The sequence below is a fragment of the Chlorocebus sabaeus genome, chromosome 11 (genome assembly GCF_047675955.1).
Source record: "Chlorocebus sabaeus isolate Y175 chromosome 11, mChlSab1.0.hap1, whole genome shotgun sequence".
In the NCBI taxonomy this organism is placed as follows: domain Eukaryota; kingdom Metazoa; phylum Chordata; class Mammalia; order Primates; family Cercopithecidae; genus Chlorocebus; species Chlorocebus sabaeus.
In genome coordinates, this window is record NC_132914.1 from 37,188,176 (window position 1) to 37,211,055 (window position 22,880).

Below are 22,880 nucleotides of genomic sequence, written 5' to 3' on the forward strand. Positions count from 1 at the left end.
TAGAAAAATCAAGGATAAGTAATACACGAATTATATTAGTAAGCTGGACATGAGTGTATTTTAGGGTCTAAAGGAATATTCACTTAATTTTTAAAAATAAAACACTAGGATGAAAAACCAACAAATAAGCCTGTCCTTTCATGGGTCTCCTTTGGTTATGCTGCAAGAAGCTCTCCTTCATCCTTAGTTCTTGGCGATAAGCTGGTGAAAAGCAATGCTCTACTGAATTCAGAAGAATTCTAAACAATTTAAAGATTTTTAAGAGTTTGAAAGCCTTTAATAAAAATGCCTAGAAAAACAGATATTTTTAGCTTTTTACATCCTATATACTGGGTATGCTTCATTATTTCCTTTTATCTTGGGCAAACGTATTATCCTATTGTGGGTTGAGTCATTCCCACTTTCAGGATACCAAGAACCACAAATGCCTTGAGGGAAAAAAAATAGGTAGGTGGTGAGTGACTGTATCCTTCTCTTTTCATAACAGCAGCACACAGAGAACATCTCATTCAACTTTTAAGTTGGAAGATAAAAGAAGAGTGAATAGTATTGGGAAAAAGTATACTAATCTCTTTGAACATCTCTCACAGGAGTACTCAACAAATTCATTAGAAAGTCTCTTTTGAAAGACTCAGACTAGCTCATAACCAGTTCCAGGTTGCTCATTTTGGGGTGGTCCATGTGTGTGTGCTAGGATGGGACGCAGGAGGTCATTAGACAAGGTTACACTGCTGTTACTAGTCACAGGCAAATCCACAGAATGATCACTTCCATTACTGTTTCCATTTAGGATGGGGTGTGCTGGCTTCTAGCTGTGGGTCATCTGCTCCACAGATTTGAGCTCTTAGTAACTTACATTGTATCGACTCCTTATTTAGTGTAGAGACATTTTCTTGCCTGAAATGAAACTTCTGCATCACAAAACATCAAACTTTTATAAAGGCCAGCTGAGAAAGGCAACTTATGATGGCTAAGGGGTTTAGTGAAACAAAGATACAGAACCCTTCATCTATATTCACAAAAAAGTTAGTTGTACACAGTAGATCATAAAATTTAACTACTATTTCAGTTAGTAGTCATTTTAGTTTTACATACTTTATATATATTTTAAAATATCGATAGCCAAAGTATGTAGATACGAAACAATCTATGAGAAAAACTCAAAGCTATCAGCCTTATCAGGACTTTGTCAGTGTACCTGGGGCAATTCTGCTTACCTCAAAGGCAGTTCCTTGCCCAGCAAAGAGAGATCCACAAATGAGAATACTCACTACAGAGAAGGCTATGTGTTCTTGTTTCCTGAACTGACTTCCAGGATACACATTCTTTGGGCTTGTCTAGGCCTGCCCTGTTTTTCTTCATTCTATTTTGTCAGTTTCTCCTCTGCTTTGTCCTTTCAAGTAGTATCTCTTTATGGTAACACTTTCCAGCTCTTTAACTTCTACAAATGTTTCTTAATCTACCTCCTGCATTCTTGCACTGCCAGACAGCCCTCTTGGGCCACTCCTCTGACTCAAGTGACATCCCCAGGTGTGTGATCCCTCCTCTCAGTCATGCCTAATGTGTTGTGGCTTTCCAGAGTCTGCCTCCCTCCTGGATCTGGGCAGACAGAAACAATCACATAAAATTTCTTAGGCTTAATTGCAGTGGCACAAAATACGTTTCCTGGTTTCACTGTCTTGAAAAAGCTATTAAATATGCACAGAGCTCCTAAAAATCATCTGATTCCCCAAGTCATGTACACCTAACACTGAGGAGTTGATTTTTGAAACTTTTCTGTGAAGTCACAGGAAAAAAAAAAAAAAAATGAGTTGGGGGGAGGGGGAGAAGACATCAAATATTGATCTGTACCTTCTTAATTTCTATTTAAAGAAGCAAAGTAATAATAATCGAGAATTACTTGCAAAAATGTCCACTGCTACCAAGATATCAGATAGGATCTCTCACGAATCAATGAAGAACTTAAAATAGTGTCTGAGTTAACAGGGAAGATGATGCTCTGAGTAATTACCTTCTTTGTTTAACTCTAACTTTACAAGTAGCTAATTACATAAGTTTATAAGTTCTAATTACATAAGTAGCTTATGTGACATAGCCCAAGGTCAGCATGTATCTCTGCTTTGTAATCACCTTTGAAATTCTGTTTCAAGTGTGTCTAACTGTCCTAGTTGATGTCCCCCAAGTTTTTATAAATACTATGGTTTGGCATTCTATCTTAGGTTATACAGAAAGTTCTTAAAGTTTGTGGAACGATTAAGAAGGCAGAATAAATGTAGATGTTTCATATACCAATAACAACTACAGTTTGAAAGCACAGATGTAGAAAAGTTTCTACATAAAATATTATTTTAAGTATAAAAATTGAAATGTAAAATATTGACAACTCTGATCTGGCCCTTTCCTTCCCTGATTCTCCTGAGCAGAATTCTGATTGCCTGTTTCCTAAGCCAATTAATTAAAAAACAACATAGGTCTGCATAACCAAGCATTTCCCAAAAACTCAATGTTAAACCAAAGATGATTTTCCACTGTCAATTACAGTTTTCAGACAACCGCTTGCACCCCACAGAAGGGAAAACAGTATAGTTATATAATCAAGCAGGTTCCTATCTCTGAGGCTTCAGAAGTTTTGATGGTTGAAATGGTTTAGTAAATGGGTATCCATGCATCACACAGGCAGTCTCATTTTTAAGCCTTAAATGAAATTTTCATCAGGAATAATAAAGAATATATGATATATTTTTACGGGCCTAAAAATGTCACAAAATAAATTCATGGTTTACAAGTATTTTTATCATTTGGAGAATTTGTTTTCCTCATTTATGTCACAGAAAGTTAAAGTAAGTCACAGTTATAAGACCTTCAGCATTATTTTAAAATATATTAAGGTGTTAATACATAATCTTTAAATATTTACAGTCCATATCTTGTATCTGAAATACTCTATCCCATAGTTTACTATAAACTTTTATTTATCAAACCTTCTATTATTTGATGTTCCTAAAAGCCCGGGGTTGATTTCTAAAACTCACTCCAAATTTGCACATTCTACAATACATTTTTCATTTACCTTTTCTCTCAAATGTCCATGACGCTAAGCAGTATACACTGTAAATATTTTTCTTTCTCTATGTATTTGTAAAAGGAACATTCATTTCTTTAAAATAATTTTGAAGTATGTTTGTGTAAATGTTACAATCTACCTCTTAGATTATAAATCTTAGGGAGTAATGTCTGAGTCTTTTTAATATGCTTTCAATTAAATGTGCTGGCTTTCTGAATACATCTGAAAGGATAAATGTTCTTTTCAATGCAGAGGAAAATGACAGACATTGCTCTAGCACAGAGTCAAAGCCAAAGGAACTATAAAGCACACTTGGGTGTTCACTGTGCAATAATACATTTTTAATAGCATGCAGCACAATGTCAAATTTCAATCCTATAAAATGACCACAGAAAAAACTCTTTATCTTCCCAGGTATAAATGCCATACCAATGTGAACAGAGTTTAAATTCTGTTATATAATCCAATCTACCAATAATTATTAAACCTAAGTTTAATATTTATGAGTTTGTCCATGCAGAACAGCTCTAAATCCAATCTTTCCCTATAACTCATTTACCAAATAAATGACAACAAAAAGAAAAAAATGTGATTTTTGGAGGGTTCCAGGAAACATGTGTCTCTGAAATGAAAATGAAGTGGGTTCATTCTTGGAACTATTTAAGAATAAAGTTCCTAGATAAAATACGCCAGCATTCATCCTAACAGAGGACAAGTAAAGTCAGAGTGAAGGGCACTATAATGGATTTTTCTTAGAAATTCTGAGCACAGAGTTTCGTGTTATCACAGTTTTCAGGTTGCCATTTTGGCACTGTTTTGAAACTGTAGGAATTGTGATTGGTATTGGTTCATGAATGTCTATGCATATTCCAATACTAAAACATGGATTGCTATTGTACAAACTGCACAAGTTGTAAACCCAGATCATATGTAGTGGAAAACTATTTTGTTTATGTTATAAAACTAGCACTGAAACCAAGAGAGTAAGAAGGACCTGGATACCAAATGATGTGTACAGAGGCAGTGGTTCTTTGATTTGAATGGTCAAATTTTATTTCATATATGCTGTCCAGCAAAACACTTCCTGAGATTATCTGGATATCTAATGCTGCTCTTCTTTCTGTACCATAGCAGCATGTACAATCTTCTGCTTAAATTTTTAAATCTATCTATCTATATATATAAAAAACAACATTTAAAAATGCAAGCACCATTCTTCTATATCCCTTATATTACTATATTTGCAAATGCCCTGCCCTTTACTTGTTCTTTATAAAATTCTTTACAATTTCTTCTTCCTTCCTATATCAGAATTTTATCTCTTAAACCTAAAGCCACTTACATTGCCCCTACTTAAAAACCTTAACAACTCTCTACTTCCTATGGCAGTGTTCCCCAAACTCACGACATTTGGCAATCCCTTTCATAATTTTTTACCCTTTCTTTCATTGCCCTGTACTACTATTTGTTTAATAGTTTTCTTTAGAGTTCCTTTTATAACTTAAAAAAAAAAATTTGTGCCCTTCCACAGTAGAATCCAGCTTATCTTGCTATATCAGTCAGAAGAGAACCAATTATGTCAGAGTAACAGAAGAGGTCAGATTGCAGTGAGATTGACAAACCCCAAGGTTAATGCATTGCTCACACCACAGGTCTGCTTCAGGTCAGTTATGCTTCTGCTCCACATTTTCTTCACCCTGTGACCAAATCTAATGGAACACCTTCTATTTTAGGATATGGCCAACTATACTGAAGAAGGAAAAGAGGACGTGGAAAATCTTTGTTTAAAACTCCATGCCTTAAAGCTTTGGTTCAGAAATGACAGGGATTGGTTCCACTCTAATTTCCTTGGCCAGAACAACTCATGTGGATAAGACTGAATGGGCCAGGGAAATACAATCCTTCCCTTGGGAGTGGCAGCAGATATTTTGAACAATAATACAATCAATCAAAATCACACTTGCCAAGAATAGAAGATGGTTACATAAAAATGGAATGAAAAGAACATTATTAATTTCTAATTAGATAATGTTTCCTGCCCAAGTGTTAAAATCATGCTAGCCAACTGATTTTCTTCTTCACAGACTGAAAATATTTAACTCACTATGTGACACAATATCCTGTCCATGTCCAGGTATCACATAAAGCCATTCACCTAAAATCACTGGCAATATGATTCCCACACCTATAAAAATGTACCTATAAAAAACAAATTAAAATCTCTAAATAAGGCTCTTTAACAATCTGATCTAAACTCATATTTCCTGTATTGGCGCCAGCCATACATTTTCCTTTCTCTTGTTCTCATTACTTTCTCAACACCCTTTTTAATAAATTTCAAGCTCCCCAGACTTCATCTCTGCTGTACACCTTCTGATGCTTAATTGCTCCAATGTTTGATGAACCAAGGTTCACCACTGTTATCTTACATTCACCATACACATGGAATTCAAACTTTGGCTTTTATCCTTATAATAAAAATCTTAGTCTTATTTAATCTTCTTTAGTGAGAAATAACTCACAGTCTACTTTTCAAAGGAAATATGAAGAAAAATTTTAAAAATGTAAAAGGAACATGGGTTGACTAGAAATATTAGCTTTTGACTAAAAATGAAAGGTAGTCAAATATACTATGAATATCATTACTTGGATAAAACTGTTTAAAAGTGTTTATTTATTATTACAATTGAATATCAACTAAGACATTCAATAAATTAACATGGAGGAGGGAGATAAATTATTCAGAAGTGTTTTGGTCTTTTGATTTGTAGACTGTGCAACATAAATAGTATCAGAGTCTGCAACATAGTCACTAAATCCAAGGGAATCTAAGTTTCTGAACTTGAAAAAGTAATAGCCTAAAGGCATGTGATCTCTGAAATTATTTACAGGTAGATGAAACTTCCAAACACATAACATGCAGCCACAGATACTAAAGAGAATAATGTACCATAATGACTTCTATTTAAGCAGTAACATGAAGAAAAGTAGAATTTTAAAACTCAAATTGATTAAAATATTCTATATTAGATACTATACTTCTCTCTATAAAATTTATGTTGGTAAAAATTAACTTTGAGCTACACTGTTATTAATTTAGGAGCACAGCTGGAGTTTTTCTTATCCCTATGTGACTAGCTGATAAAAATACATCAATCCTGTACATGAGTACCTTAAGATAATGATGTGGTTTGTTAATAATAAAATAAATTTCATTTTCTAAATACAAAAGTGATATCTCTTTTCAAAAAATTTACAGAGGTTACAAAGGAAAATGCTCTGTTTTTGCTATTTGATATAGTTTTGTAATACATTTGGTCTTATGCTATCACCATAGATAAACTGCTTCCCTGGCATATCAGTGAATATTTTCAGGAAATATGCTGAATATTTCTTCTAATAATTTTTAGCCAGGATGATGATAATGATGATGATGATGATGATGATTATAGATGGAGTCCTGCTATGTTACCCAGGCTAGCTTTAAACTCCTGGGCTCAAGTGATCCTCCTGCCTTAGCCTCTCGGGTAGCTAGGACTACAGGAATGTGCCAACTCACCTAGCTTCTTCCAATAATTTTTAAAAAGTGTTTTTCATAAAGTATGGCTCCAAGCAATATTTTTGCGGTAATATACTGAAGCACATGTTTAAATTTTATTTTTAAACTGTTTTTTAGTGTTTTTATATTAGTACAGGTAAACATTAACGCTTTGTGTTCATGTAAATTGCATTACTTCAATTTTTTCCTTTTATAAGTTTCCTTTCCTGGAAATAAGTATGGATGCAAAAGATGTAACTAAAATGAAGTGACAGGAACATCATATCCTCTCATTTATAACTGTGATAATTTTAAACCCTTATATATTTTTATAATTACTGATTGAATGCTTGATGTATATAAAACACCAAAAGTTTAAAAACAGTGCAGAATATAGAAATTAGAATTTATAATCTAGAAGCAAATATACATTCAAACACAGATTGCTATCATATAAAAATATAATTATCATACAAATCATACAAGGATCATTCATTATTCAGGGGTTTTGGATGGTCATAGTTAACTGGCTTCCCCAGTGGCAATTTTTCTTCCAATGTGGTCTGATTCACATCAAAGATGAGACTTAGATGCCGACTGATGTTGAACACCAGCAGTTTATTCTAGCAGTGCTCTTACAAGTTGGATAATGGGAGCAGGTGAGCGGCATGAGCCAGATTCATTCACGGATCAGATGACCGCCCATCCAGGAGGGCTTCCATCTGGGGACTATTCTCAGAGCTTGGGGGATTCTTCCCCTTTCTTATACCTGTGTTCAATCTGAGTCAGTTACCGGGTCTTTCATTCATAAAACGAGGTTAAGCTAGTCTTGTAAGGGTAACTTTGTTCAAAGGTTTGTAAGAATTGCATCTGTACTGAGGTGGACGTGTCTCCTGGAAATCCCCAGGCCAGGTTGCCTCACACTGCTATGCTAAGTGGCACATAGTGTCAGCCCTGTGAGGTGTTCCAGTAGGACTTAAATGGCTATCATTCACCTTATAGCCAGGAAATGTCTCTTATAGTATGTGACAACCAGCGGAGTGCTAGAGGGCAGCAGGAGATAGAATAAGCATTGTTTTCTGGGGCTTATCACAGAAACTGCAAGGAAAAAGGAACATCTAATCCGAGCAAAAAATAAAATAAAATAGATTTCAGGCAGAGATCAAGGAGGGTAAATTCTAGACAGAAGGCACAGTGTGAGAAAAGACGTAGAGACAGGAAATTATAACAGATATTAGGGTAATGACAAGGGGTTTAAACTGACTAGAATCTGTGTGGGAGAGTGGTGAAATGCTGGGAAAACAGACTGGGTGTTACATCAGAGTGCAGCTTTGAGAAAAATATCTCTGCTGAATGAGTACAGAAAACAATGAATTGCCAAATAGGGAATCTATCTAGCTATTTTAGTGTTTCTAATTACAGAGTGAAAGTGCTGTATTATAGGAAACAAATACTGAATCAGCGCATTAAGAAAGTGTCCCTCATTGGCAACACTATTTTAAACAGTCAGGAGGTTTGAAGTTCCAGAATAGAGTATTTATGGTTTCGTATAGATGCAGAGTCAGGAGGTAGGGGGGTGGATAAACAGACACAGATAAATACAGAAAACAAACAAACAAAATAAAACAAAACAAAAACATTCTAATGCCTGATTTGTCAATAACATACTTTGTTTAACTTAGAAACTGGAAACTACCTGAAACTAAAATGTGTATCTTTCCACTACTCAATTGTTGCCCTCCTAGCAGAAGTGAACTTACTGGCCTTTTGACTTTGAGAAAGTCATTCAGAACCTCTAAGTAACACTATTCTCATCTGTAAGTAGGGTATAGAAATCACTCACTTCACAGAGGTTTGGAATTGGTTTTGGAAAGTTACATTTTTTCTTGAAAACTGTCCATTTATCTGTTTTCAAATGCACTGGAGAACACTGTTCATAGTATTCTATTATGAATTTAAAAATCTTTACTATCCATTGTTATACATCTTTTTTTTTTTTCTAAATATTGTTTGTGCCTTCTCTCTCTTCTTGATCAGTATTGCAAGAAGTTTCTACATTTTGTCTTCTTTAAGAACTTTTATTTCTTGATCCTCTCGAGTATTTCTTTGCTTTGCTCTTCCCATCCTCTGCTAACTCTACAGGCTTACTCTATGTTCTACGTCTAACCTCTTATAGAGCTGTTATTAATTTTAACATCTTGTTTTGCACTGTGATTTCTTCTAAACCTATTCATTAATTTGAAGTTGCTTTTTGGGTGTTTTGTTTATTTTAGTTCCCAGGCTAAACTAGAAGGGGTGATAAATGTCTTTCTTTTGTTTTATAGTTTTATTGCGTTTTTATTAGAAAACATGTTCTGGATGATACTGATTATTTGGATTTACTTATAATTTACTGAAATATCTATAATTTATATAAGCTTACTGAATTTACTCTTTGTGCTTGAACATGGTAAAATTTCATAAGTGTTCCATGGTTTCTTAAAAAGAATGGCATTCTCTACATTAGGTTCTACTTGACTCTCCTATCAAGCTTGTAAATTTTCTGAATACTCTAGTCTCTGCTATTTTTTGTCTTTTTGACTTAGTACTTGTCTAATTTTTTCTTTCCTCTATTTCTATATTTCTAACCTTTCTGTGACTGTCTCCTGTGAACAGCATACAACTGTATTAAAAAATTCAATATGAAGATCTTTTATCTTTTACAATTGTGTTTAATTAGTTTATTTTTTATTTTAAAAACAGTTACATTTAGATGTAATTTTTCTGGGTTTTTGTTTTTTGCCCCTTCCTCTCTTATTATACTTTGAGTCTCTTATTTCTCCCTCTAATAGTTCATATTTTAAGAGCTTACTCTCATATATTTAACATCTGTATTTAACAAATTGAAAAACTAATTGTAATCTCAATTTCTTTCTGAAAAAAACTCAAAAAGCAGAAACATTTAAAATGATCATTAGAAGACTTTTTCCTAAAAGTTGTCATACCACATCCTATGTCATTTCTCTAGAATTTCAGCTTCCCAAGTTTTACTTTTTTTTGCAAAAATTGCTGAATTATAACATACATATGTCTCATATAAAAATACACATATATACTGCACCAATCATAAGCATATAACTTCCAGTATAATTGAAAAATATACTTTCCTTTATTGCTTTTAAAGACTCTTTTTTTTTTTTTTTTTTTTTTCAATGCAAGGTTCTTTATGTATTCATTTGTCCATCTGTCACACTTGGTGGCTTCCTTGCCTCCAATAATTGATGTGGTTTCTATTAGGTTGGTGCAAAAGTTAATTACTTAAAAGTAATGGTAAAACCGCAATTAACTTTTGCACCAGCCTAATACTCTCTGACTGTCCTCCTGCATTTATCAAGAGTTGCTTCCCATGGACATCTCATGTACACTGGGTTCTGATAATTTCATGTGGATTCCTAACATGTCTCTATGGATGTCTCCAGTTTAGGACCTACTTTTTATTCAATTTATTTATTTTAGTGTTTATGTTTCTCAACTCATGGTTCCCACTTCACAAAGGCAGTGTGAAATGAGAACACACACTCCCTCATAGCAAAGGCTCTTGGTTTTGCTTTTTCATGTGTGACACTATTTCCATTTGTAGTCCCAAGTGAGCGGCAGAGAAGTAGGTAGCTTTCCAAGCCCAGTCTAGTTAGAATTTTTCTTGTCCCTATTTCAGAACCTGGATACCGCTTTGTAGCTACACAGACAAGGCCTGAAGCTAATCTCCCTCAGCATTAAAAACCCTAACCTCTCACCTGTAATGCCTATATTCTCTTCTGCTATTCCCATGCGGGCTCACCACTCACACTCTGTTGTGGCACTTGGGAATTTCTTTCAAGTTCCGCTGTGCATTAAACTTGAATGTGTGTGGGATGCATGTTGGAGGTGTAGGGGCAGGTTAATGGGCAGGAGATTTTCCTGCATCAGCTCAGTCTACTGCAGTTTCTAAAAGTCTGCTAAATAATTTTTTTTAAGTTTTCATTGAAATTTAACAACAGAGATATAGAAAAGCATACTGATAAATAATCTCATAGTTGATCATACGAACAAATGATTTTCATTATATTGACAATTCAGAGTTAATCAACAGTATTATACTATTTCCATCATCAATGGTGTTGCCATTCCACCTGGTGTCTTTTCAGGAAACAGCTACAGTTAGAGATTAGGATATATGGCTATGGACTGCCTCAATACTTGACCTTGAAATATTTATAGTATATCTCTAGATGTGAATCCAAAGTAATGGTTGATTTTGCCTTAGAGTTCCATTCCAGGTAATTGTATCAAATCTGTCAACCAAACCACCAACCAACCAACAAAAATATTTACTGACTATTATATATACGGAATATTATTTTACCTGCATGTGGAAAATCTATCTGAAGAATTTTTCATGGAGAACACATCCTGCCTTTTTGCTCTTTTCTAGCCAAGACTAAGGATGTAACCAATAGCAGTGGCCCACCGAGAAGGAGCACTGTTGCACAGCACAGGGAGGAGTAAGAAAACATGGGGTTTTTTCTTTCTTTTCCTTGTAAAGAGTTTGCGACTATTGTAAGAATATGCTGTGAACATCATTTTTTTAAGTTATTTTTATTTTTGCTACTTAGTTATTATCTGTGCCTTACTTTTCTCTAATTCATGTGCAGCTACAGGATGATGGTATAAAAATACAAATAAAATGTAAGAGTGAGTTGTTAATCTTTCTGAAATAAGGGAATAAACATTACTACTAAAAAGTTGTATGATTTGTTATTTGCAAAAAAGTCAAAACTCCTGCTTTGAGGCCTCTGACCTCTAACCCTTCTACTGAAGGTAAGAGAAACATCTAATTTTAGTGCCTCCTTACTATTTAGTAGAGAGTTCTAATAAGTTTATTAATTAATTATGTAAAATACAGGAAACTATGTACATTTCTAACAGATTTCATAACATGTTCATAATTCTAGACTAGTAGTAACTTAGTTTTTTTTTCCCCATTGGCAAAAAAAAAAAACTCTGAAAGTTTAAAGCTGTGAACAAGTACATCTAGAAATATTTAATCAATTAACTCACTAAGTTTGGCTGATGAAAACTATACACTGAATATTTTTAAAAGAAACTCTTTTGAGTGTTCATTTAAAATACTAATTGTATTTCTTTTACATATTTCTTTGTAATTAGTATATTTAAAATGTGGTCTGGATCTTTAGTCAACTAACATATATAATTTATTTCTTTGGAGCAGTTCTCTAATGAAATGATTATTACATTATACTTTATCTGTAAGCTCCTATGAGACACAATACTTTATTACAGATTTCATTGCCTTTATCAGTACTATGAGTAGATAAGAGCATTTATTTTATAGGAATTTAAAACACAAAAGAGGTTAAAGCCATATCAAATAACATTTGCACATTTTATATGTCTGGATACAAATGTTAGTTCACAAATCTGGAGAATATTTATTTTATATTAATATTTCATTTATATATCTACTACAAACCAAAAATATTAAGGTTTCTAGCCTCCCAAGGTAGTTACATGCCAATGATTACCAACTTTTATCCTTATTTTGCTTAATTTCACTCAACCCTGGAAAAGGCCTCTAGGAATAAAAAAATAGTTTCATGAAATAATTTAATGTGATAGTAATTCTTTTTTTTTTTTTTTTTTTTTTTTTTGAGGCAGAGTCTCACTCTGCTGTCTAGGCTAGAGAGCAGTGGTTTGATCTCGGCTCACTGCAAACTCTATCTCCTGGGTTCAAGTGATTCTCCTGCCTTAGCCTCCTGAGCAGCTGGGATTACAGGCATGTGCCACCACTCCCAGCTAATTTTTGTAATTTTGTAGAGACAGGGTTTTACCATGTTGGCCAGAGTGGTCTCGAACTCCTGACCTCAAGTGATCTGCCTGCCTCAGCCTCCCAAAGTGCTGGGATTACACCACGTGCGGCTTAATGTGATAATAATTCATTTTGCGTGATGCACCACGTGCGGCTTAATGTGATAATTCATTTTGACTTTACAGTTTTCTTTCATTTAAAAGTTTTGGAGTTTGGAAATACAGTGTAATTAAACAATATGCAGTGGGAGAAATTGCCTTAGCAGTATTTGTGAACACCTGCCTAAAACTAAAGATCCAAACTCCTATACCTTATTAGAGAAATCTGGGTCTCCAAAAGTCTAGGCCTGGGTGCTTTCTACTCTGCGTGGAACACACAATTGCAATGCTTTGCATCCACTATCACCAGTATATACTGCAAAGTAATGTAATTGTGAAGGTCAGTTTAAAAGAACTGCTATAAGTGCAAGCACTCTGAAAACTTAAACATAAGCCTCATTTTGAAATATTATTATACATTCGTATGGTAAAATGAGTGATATACCTGCCCCAGGCTGCCTCATTTGTAGATGCTTTATTAACTGGAACACAGGAGGAGTCAATGACAGTTGATTTGTTCATCTTGTAGCAGAAACCGCAGTCTGGATCCAACATACATTCATTACAGTAACTGAAAAATGAAAAGAGTTACCGTCATGTTGGCAGAGACAACTGGTGCTCACCATATACTGGATTCCATGTGCTTCTCTGCATTTTCCACTCTCTTGTGCAGTCAGCTTGGGGCCTTGGGATTTGTTTTGGCCAAGGAAAGTGACATGTGCCGAGCCAGGTGAGAGCTGGCTGGTCTCTTCGATTTCTCCCTCTTTTGGCCACATCAACTTTGGAAGCCACTTTGAGCTGAAGGAGGCTTGGATCTGAGAGACTGAATGTAGAAGAGTCCTCGTCAATTTGGAGCAAATAAACTTTTGCTTTCCTAAACCAATGAGATTTGTTACCAAACTGTAGACTGGCTCATTGTGATCCAGCCCTGACTGGTTCCAAGTTGCATCAAAGCATTCATTTCTCTTAATTGTCTACCTCATGTACCATCTATTTTAAAAAATGAAAATAGTTTTTTTTCCTAATACATATCCTGAAAAAGAAAATTCAAACAATGAAAAACATTATGTCTAAAGAAAAAAGTTAAACAAAAATACTACTACTCAAATATGGCCATTGTTAACATCTTGGTGAAATCTGTGCTTTCAGCAAAGTTATACTGAGTATCAATTACGGATTATTCTTAATTTAAAAGAAGTAGGTATAGGAACAAAGGCTAACCATCCCCTAATCACATCTGCTAATTGGATCACAAAGTCATAATCAGTTACTAATTGCTCATTTGGCAGCAGTATTCTAACTGCAGAAAAAAATTTAAAGAAGCAAAATCCTTTAGAGGGCAGGGTTTGCCAACTAAAGCCTACATCATGCTTATAGAATGAGTTTTCTCCCTGTCACAGTCATTTGCCAGACAATTCTGGAGCACTTTACAGATGGCAAGCACATGCAAGGTATCAGAGATACTAAAGATGAATAAGCCCAAATCCCTGCTCCTTGGTAGATAAAAGGGAAGAATGAGAAACAGACGAACAATGACAATGTAATGGAAACTGGGTATGAGCTACCTGGAACAGGGGCTGATTCATTTTAATGACGAGAGCTGGGAGCCATTTTAAATATGACATTGGAACCAAATCATAAAAGAAATTTACCAGGCAAAGAGGTAGAACAAAGGGCATTTCAGGGAACTGCTTTTGTTGTCATTAAAGATCAGTCAGCACAGATTTATTAAATATTTACTGTTTACAAGTCATGATACTATGGGCTGTGAAAGGAGAAATAGGTCATCTGAAAAAGACATCCAAGGGACATACAAGTTGTCTGAAAAGGATATGAAAGAATATTTCTTAATGTTCAAAATCAAAACACTTTTTTGATTCAGTTAACTAAATATGAAAACACTGGTGATAGGGTTTTTACGTTTGTCCCTTCCAAATCTCATCTTGAATTGTAATCCCCAAAGTTAGAGGTAGGGCTTGGTGGGAGGTATTGAATCGTGGGGGGAAGATCCCTCTTGAATGGTTTAGTGCCATCCCCTTGTTGATGAGTGAGTTCTCACTCAGTTCACATGAGATCTGGTTGTTAAAAAAAGTCTGGAACCAGAGGCCGGGCGCGGTGGCTCACGCCTGTAATCCCAGCACTTTGGGAGGCCGAGGCGGGCGGATCACAAGGTCAGGAGATCGAGACCATGGTGAAACCCCGTCTCTACTAAAAAATAGAAAAAAATTAGCCGGGCGCACTTGGCGGGCGCCTGTAGTCCCAGCTACTCGGGAGGCTGAGGTAGGAGAATGGCGTGAACCCGGGAGGCGGAGCTTGCAGTGAGCCAAGATTGCGCCACTGCACTCCAGCCTGGGCGACAGAGCGAGACTCCGTCTCAAAAAAAAAAAAAAAAAAAAAGTCTGGAACCTCCTTCTTCTCTCTCTTGCTCCCCCTTTCACTATGTGAGGTGCCTGTTCCCCCTTAGCCTTCCACCATAAGCTTCCTGAGGCCCTCACCAGAAGCAGATGTCAGCACCATGCTTCCTGTGCAGCCTGCAGAACCGTGAGCCAATTAAACCTCTTTTCTTTATAAATTACCCAGTCTCGGGTATTCCTTTATAACAACAGAAACAGACTAACACAACTGGCATGGTTGAAAAATTAGATTTGTTATCATTTCAGCCTTCTCCCTCCTGTGAACTCTTCCTGAGCTAGGCAGTCACCCATATTTTTGAATGAGACTTCAGCCCTAGACAAAAAGCAAAGGAAACGCCATTCAAATGTACTGAGAGGTGATTCAGCAATGTAAATATAAAATTTTCTACACCTGTGATAAGCACACTAAACTAGACAACTGAAGGCTTTAGAAGTAAGGACACTGAGTGTCTGTCTTTGAGAACCAGACTAGGCTAATTTGGAAAGGGACATAATTTCTACTAGTATTTTGTGTATTCTGTCCATATGAGGTTAAATTTAACAATACTAATTGTTCCAATGGTCTTAAGTTATACCCATTTGGGAAAGGTCAACTCACTTATTTGCAGATAAATTGTTCTCAATTTTATTTCTCTGAAAATATGTAGTCCCTATAAAAGTCCAAAATGCATAATGATAAAGGCTAATAATTACTGAGAACTTACTGTGTGTGCATTTCAGACATATGAGATGTCATCCATAACAAATAACTTCCTCAATCACTTATCCAAGCATGACCCCAACTTCTCACTTTTCCTGCTTACTTATTAAATGATCTTCCTGTGACCTACTATGTGCCAGGTACTATTCTAGGTGCTGGGACATGTAAGTGAACAAAACACAGTTGCTGCCCTCGTGAAGCTGATTTGAGTATTAGACCTCCTGATGACCACCAGTTAACCGACCCCTCTACTTGCTCTCTATTATCAGTTTTCTCCTTTCTTTAGATTACTGACAACTTCCCATCATTTCAATATCCCAAATTTTCCTTCTCCTCTATCATTCCATTATACCCATCTGGCAAAAATCCTAGCCCTCTATGAATGCAAACATTTGCCTTTTCTGTGACTTCACCCACACAGCCAAATGTAGCTGAAGGAGTCACACTATAGAGCAGATGAGTAGCTCTTCTATAATTCATGATCACCAGCCTCAAATGGATTCTCAACAATCCTGATCTAGATGGCTTTAGTCAATATATACATCTTAAAGTTTCTTAGCCCCCTGATTTCTAAGCCTTTACTTCTGCTTACATTTATCCACATCCTGGAAATTATTATCATCTATGACTGGCGTCAGCAAACTACAACTATTGAGAAAAGCTGGCCTACCACCACCTCATAGAGACCTTCAACATTCGTTCCCCACCAATCTCTCACTCGCTCCATGGCTCTGCTTCCCGCTCTATGAAACCTTCATGTGAATCCCTCTAACCACTCTCACCAGATCCTCAATGTCTTCATATTTAGGTTCCTCTATTACAGCCACCCTGCAGAACTTCATGTTTGTCTCTTTCTGAACACTTTTCAACCTCTAGACTATTCTGTTCTGGCAGAGAAATAACACAACCAGGCATATTGATACAAATACACATTACAAGTTTTCAACCTTGGCTGGATACTCACTGTTGCCCGGAAATTTTCTTGTCCCTAATAATAGATAGATTTCCCAAGCACCCACAATTCTCTTCAAATCCCAATCCTTATTCCTCCACAAATTTCTTAGAAGATGGCCTTGTCTTTGTTGGGGCTCAGAACATGCTACTCCATAATATGGCACCTTGGAGCTCACACCCTAATCTTTTCCCCACCTTTGCCTCTGAAGCACGGTCATAAAAAAAAGAAAAAAAAAATCTCTTACCTACATCCTCTGAAAGTAGGTCATAAGACCCTCAGTCTATAGGGTTCCTTCTCTATACCCAGAGGCCAAGAAGAATCTGAACAAACAGGCCTCGCTGAGTTCTTCCCAGGTTATTACTATTAGCTCATACCCTTTGTTCTCCACTCTTATTTCCAACAACTGTTCATAAAAATACACAGTTTTTTCCTGGGTGCAATCTTCATGCCTGAAGGCTGTGTCACATAAAACTTTGGTTAAACACATTTGTTATGCTTTTCTCTTGTTAATCTCTCTTTTCTTACAGTAATGCCCATTATGACTCTTGAGATAGGTCAAAAAAAAGATATTATTTTTTCTACCTTACATCTTCTCAGCAAAAAACCGAAGGGACTAGGCATGAATTTTCTCACGTTTAAACTCAGAAACAAAGATTTCTACATCCATATCTGTCCTCACTGCTCTTCCTCCGGGCTCTGAAAACAAGTGTTCAAAGTCATGGACCAAACTTTTAATTTCATTTCTCTGGCCATAACCAGGACAAACACCAAGTCTTACTAGTTATTTTTTTCCCTTTATCCTTTCAAACCTCTCCCAAAACATACTCCGTAGCGTATGTGCAGGCGTAAAGCCTTTCTTTTATTGAAAAAGCATGAAAAACTATTCCTTCTGCTACTCCATACTGCCCCTCCACACCATTTTGTTCAGGGAAAGGAGGTCAAGTATCAAAAAGTGTTCAATTTCCTTCCCATTCCAAGGAGTGGGGCTCAGTGTGGGAACTGTATTTGTGCTTATCTGGACTAAGCCCTTATCTGCCTCCGTCTTCTGGAGGAACGACAAGATTTCCTACCACTCTTTCATCCTTGACCTGGAGTTTTTTTTCATCATATAGACCATTTTATGGCAAAATTCTTCCAAATATTACAAGATTCCCAACTTCAACTTGACATTTAGAAGGTAGCACAAAACTTTAAATGTCCTGGGGAATCTGCTAATTGACCTTTTACAGAGAGCATGTATTATACCGACAGCTTTAACAATGGCATTTTTAAAAAGGTATAACTTCTAGAAGTGGCTATGATATTTTTCACTCAAGATTTGCTCTTTAAGCCTTTCTTGAGCATGGCCTGATGAATTTATGTAAGGTTTTCTAAATATAAAAACTGAAAATTTAAATACATTGGCACAAAGTCAATGCTCATAAGAATATTCTAAGCATAGACTGAAATTTTTTCTTTTTGTCTGTTTTGGTGAAAAGTAGATATTAGGCCTATTTGTCCCCTTTCACAGTGTGACCTGGACTAAGTTCTAAATTCTAGACTTCAAAATTTTCTATCTCAAGAGAAGACATTCTCTAACAATCCACCCAGTTCCAAGACTGTACATGAAATAAAAAGACAGAAATACCTATGATCTAACCCTAAATTCACACAAACCTTAACAGTGTAAAAATTGATTAGAATGCTGCAACTTCTCACAAGCATTTATTCTTACATACTAATTTCAAGGGCAGAAATTATAGGTGTGCTCTATCTACTTCAGGAAACTTTACATTTATAAGAGAAATGAATATGAAGATATTTACATAAGGATTATGCTTTATAAAATGAATTGCAGAATGAATTAAATAAAATGGAGTTCTCCTTATTGATATACAGTTTAAATTTCAGGCTAATCCACATTTAGTAAAGCTGATGGAGATGGCCCTCATTGTAACATACAATGCTCTTCACTGACTAGTAAGCAAAATAGATTCTGAGCACCCAAGGCATAAGGCCATGCTTACCAACTCTGTATCTGTAGAACAGCATGCAGTCCGCTGCAGGGTAGATTCCCAATATATATTTATTGAATGAACCAATGCACAACAGCTCTAGAAATCAAGGCATTCTTGTAGGTTCATAAGCTAGTTTGTACTTGGTGTATGGAAAATAATTTTAGGGGGTAGGTGAATTGAGGTACATATATTAGTCATTTTTAGAATGAAATAAAAAGAAGGCAAAACCAATTGTCAAAGGGTATTTTAAGTTGAGCCTGGTTTTTAAATTGACAAGTGGTGAAAGCCACAAATATTTGATTAACACCCAAAATGGAATTGGTTAGTAATTTTGATAACTCACTTTCAGAAAGCAACAACAGCAGCCAGAGCCAGTTTCCTGGAAGCCCACATAGAACAGCCAGAGAAAGAGAGAGCTCTTTTTGAAATCATAGCCCACAAAATTTCATAGTAGAAGGACATTTCAATATTTAGAGAGAATTTGTAGTAAATAAGTGTGCCTGGAATTCAGACTATTTTTCTCAATTGTAGACACCTTTCCCGTGGGGAAATTAGACAATAGCCAACGATGTTCCTCTACTGTGGGATGTGACTGCTGGGGAGCTGAATGCAGATATACTAGAAACTCAAATAGAGCAAATCACAGAGTCCAGACAAGTACAGTTAGAACCAAATGGTTCTTTTTTACTGGTTGCAGAGAAGAAATATTTAACTTTCCAATCTCTAGCCTTTCTTTCCAGAAAGGGAGAAAATCTCTGACTTTTGAGAAAGGGGACAAATAAGTATTCATATATTTAGAACAAAACTGGCTCTAAAACCTAAAAATGCTTCCAATTAAAGTAAAAAAGAGCAGGACAAAAGGCTGCTTAGTGTCTTAAGGAAGAGAAAGGATGGCCTATTTTCATTCAATCAATCGTTTATATGTTTCACGTGGCACCCAGGGTCTTAGCCAAATGTGCTCTCTGCTCAGAAAATCTTTTAAAAATTGATTTGAGTTAATTTGGAACATTTTTAGTTTCTACTCCGTGAAGTTGGGTGTGAACTTAGCCCTCTGGAAAACGGTCCATTTGTTTTTAAGTATGTCTCATTAAACTCAACGAGCTGGAGCATCAAGAACAGTGTTTGATCTTAAAATGCCTGTCTCTAGAATGCCCTAAATTTCAGAAAATCAGTGGTGGCAAACACAGGTGTAGGAATGATCCGTGGCCACAGGTCCAGCTTCATTTTCTGCAGGTAATTGTGCTCACTCACTCCTTCTTTATACATGACTTAACACCCTATTTTGTGCAATAATGTCACTCTCTTTCCCCTAACAGCATTCCCAATCTTCCATGCTTTACTATCGCCTTCCTCACTGCTCTCACCAGCTTCAGCAGGTAACTTGGAATCTGGTTTACCAGAGAACACTGCCACTAGTAGTGGGACGGGGACTCCATGCCTTGCTTGGAGCCTTGTGAAGGACAGATTCCTGTATCAGTACTGAAAACAACTCTGAACACCTGATTTCTTTCCCTGACAGAGCGTGGATGTCGGTTGATTTCCTCTCCCTGTTTAACCATGTAAGTAGGAAACTCATGAGAATAAAAAAATATCTTATATACTTGAGTAAATAGTTAGAAATGAGTTTAAAAGGCTAGGGGACTACTGGTAATAATTTCATAAAGCAAATCATCCTCTCCACTCCATTAAAGTTGCTCTCCCAGAGATTGCTGGTGGTTGTCTCATGGGTAACTAGGAGCATTTTTCCAACATACAATTATCATTTTGTGATAAGATTTTCTAAAATTTTTCCCTCTTTCCTACAATGTTCCCATCCCTTGTGCTGCGTGACACTATTCTCTTTAGGTTTCTCCCACCTATCAGATGGTGGCATCTTCATCTTTTCTTTCTCCTTTGCTTCTGTTTTGGGCCATCTACTTTCATTACTTTGCTGGAAAATATCAACTTTACATGACCATTGCTATAACCAATACACTGAGCCTCCATGACCGCTTTCTGAACTTTGTTTTTCTTCCCTAAGTACCAGAAGTATACTTCCAATTGCCCAATTATCTGGATGTTTTCCAAGTGTCTCAAACTCAACAACCTAAAGCTCAATCTTTGGCTTTCCTGCCAAACCTATTGTTTTTTTCATGTCTCCCAATCTAAAAACCTGAGCATGATCGCAGAACATTCATATTTAAATAGCTACCAGCTCTATCAATTTTATGTCTCAAGCATGTATAGTTCCTGTACTCTCCATTCTTTTTTTTTTTTTTTTTAGACAGAGCCTCACACTATCACCCAGGCTGGAGTGCAACGGCAGCGCGATCTTGGCTCACTGCAACCTCCGCCTCCTGGGTTCAAGCGATTCTCCTGTCTTGGCTTCTTGAGTAGTTGGGATTACAGGCACATGCAACCATGCCTGGCTAAGTTTTGTATTATTAGTAGAGTTGGGGTTTCACCATGTTGGCCAGCCACCGTGCCTGGCCTTGTACTTTCCATTCTTATCCCAGCCATCTCTCATTTGAGCTCTTCCAATAGTCTTTTAAAGGGGCCTGCTTCTAGATTCTGTTCACTCCACTCTCTACACTGCCTCAAATCTAACCTGATCAGATTTCTCTGCTTTTTAAATCCTAGAGAGCTTCCCATTGCCTATAGGAGGAAAATGATGCCTTACTATGGCATCATTTAGCCCCTGCCTATCTTGCCTGTCTCTTCTTGCCATTTTTCCATAGGTGCTGTGGGCGCTAGCCAGTCCAAAGAGACTGCAGGATTTAGAATATGACATGCTCTCATGTTTTTCCTCATACTGTTTTCTCTGGATATTACTTTCTACTTTATCTTTCCTATACTTCCTTTGCTTCAAGACTCATGTTCCTCTATGCAACTTCCTGACCCCCGCAGAATTAGAGGCATCACAATACTGTCAGAGTATCACAAAACGCTCATATTATTATCATGCATCCCATGATTTCTTGACAGGTTCATGCCGTGTTTGCTTTCCCTTACTGCACTGTGACTTTCTCAGGACCATGTACAGCTTTTATTCTTAGCGATTTCCATGTTGCTTGATACATAAGTGCTCAATAAATACCTGCTGAGTGAGTAATGAGATGAATGAATGTCACTAATATTGATAGAAGATTTGGTAGTTCCCTCTCTCTGTAGTTCCATTAGACACCTCGTTCTCCATTTCAGTCCATGAAGATAACAAGATTGAAGCTTGAATCACACCATGAATAGTTCCTTACAATTCACGGCTCTCAGACCAAATCCATACATGACCATCTGGAACTCTGTGAAACAGAGTCATATTTCTCACCTCTTCCCCTTACATGTTGAGGCTAAGATTCAACTGACTCCTGAGTTAGATGTAAAAAATTTTACATTAGTGAGGTCTACTGTTTAAAAGCAACCAGGCTCCTGCCCAGATTGAGCATTTGGCTCTGGCACTGTTAAAGGCAGCAATTTAGCCTACTAGTCAGAATGGTTTTTCTTTGCTTTTGTGATTTAACATATATTGGTATTTTAGGCCCGGACTTCTAGTAACTGGTTGTCTAATCCTTTTAATGAATTCTTGGGTTAGTTCTTCCATTTCATCTGAACAAAGTGCAACAATGAACTCTCTAATGGGGAAGGAAGAAGAAGAAGAGAGCTCTATCTACCAAGTCTGTCAACTCCAGTGGGGGTTAAGTGTTTTCCTGTTACACTAAATGAATGTTTGATCAACATAGTTAAACACCTCAATTCTAATTTTGCATGTGTAAGATGCCATGTATATAAATGTATGTTTATATCTACATACATATACATATGTTTATAGGTAAATAAATATGTGCATAAAATATATATACATACATGTATATATAACTTTTTCAGTCTTGATACATTTCAGAGTAAAAATTAGCATACAATTTGTATGTAATCAACACATACAAATATAATCTAATTAGAGTGCAACATGCTTTTTTCAGAGAAAAAAACAGTAATTAATCTTCTCTGGTGACAATATATATTATTCATTATTGAAGAGACAGAAAAGAAATACTAGAAGGAATACTAAGAGACTGAAATTCTTAGGTTTGCAAACAGCCCAAGTAAGTCGACTAGTATTTGAGGCTATGAAGATTTTGCAGGGTGAATTTTATCATGAGCCTTATTGTGGTAATATCACAGACAGTTTACCATGCAAAGAGGCTATATTAAATAATTACATGTTCTCATTTAATTCTTACATTGGCATCATGAGGGAGGCTTTATATTCCCCCTTTTACAGAAAAGCCTCAG

At 36.2% G+C, this 22,880-nt stretch overlaps 1 protein-coding gene and 1 non-coding gene across 2 annotated transcripts in view; both read right to left on the reverse strand.

Moving 5' to 3' along the window:
* SLC2A13 (solute carrier family 2 member 13) overlaps positions 1-22,880 on the reverse strand; it is a 383,993-nt gene that overhangs the window by 58,524 nt on the left and 302,589 nt on the right. The window contains exon 7 of the mRNA XM_008002866.3: positions 12,991-13,116. Within this exon, the coding sequence (XP_008001057.1) occupies positions 12,991-13,116 (126 nt within the window). The remainder of the gene's footprint in view (positions 1-12,990; positions 13,117-22,880) is intronic.
* On the reverse strand, positions 3,262-3,395 carry LOC119624054 (small nucleolar RNA SNORA22). Its single transcript, XR_005240143.2, has one exon. It is a non-coding gene; the product is annotated as a small nucleolar RNA SNORA22 (small nucleolar RNA).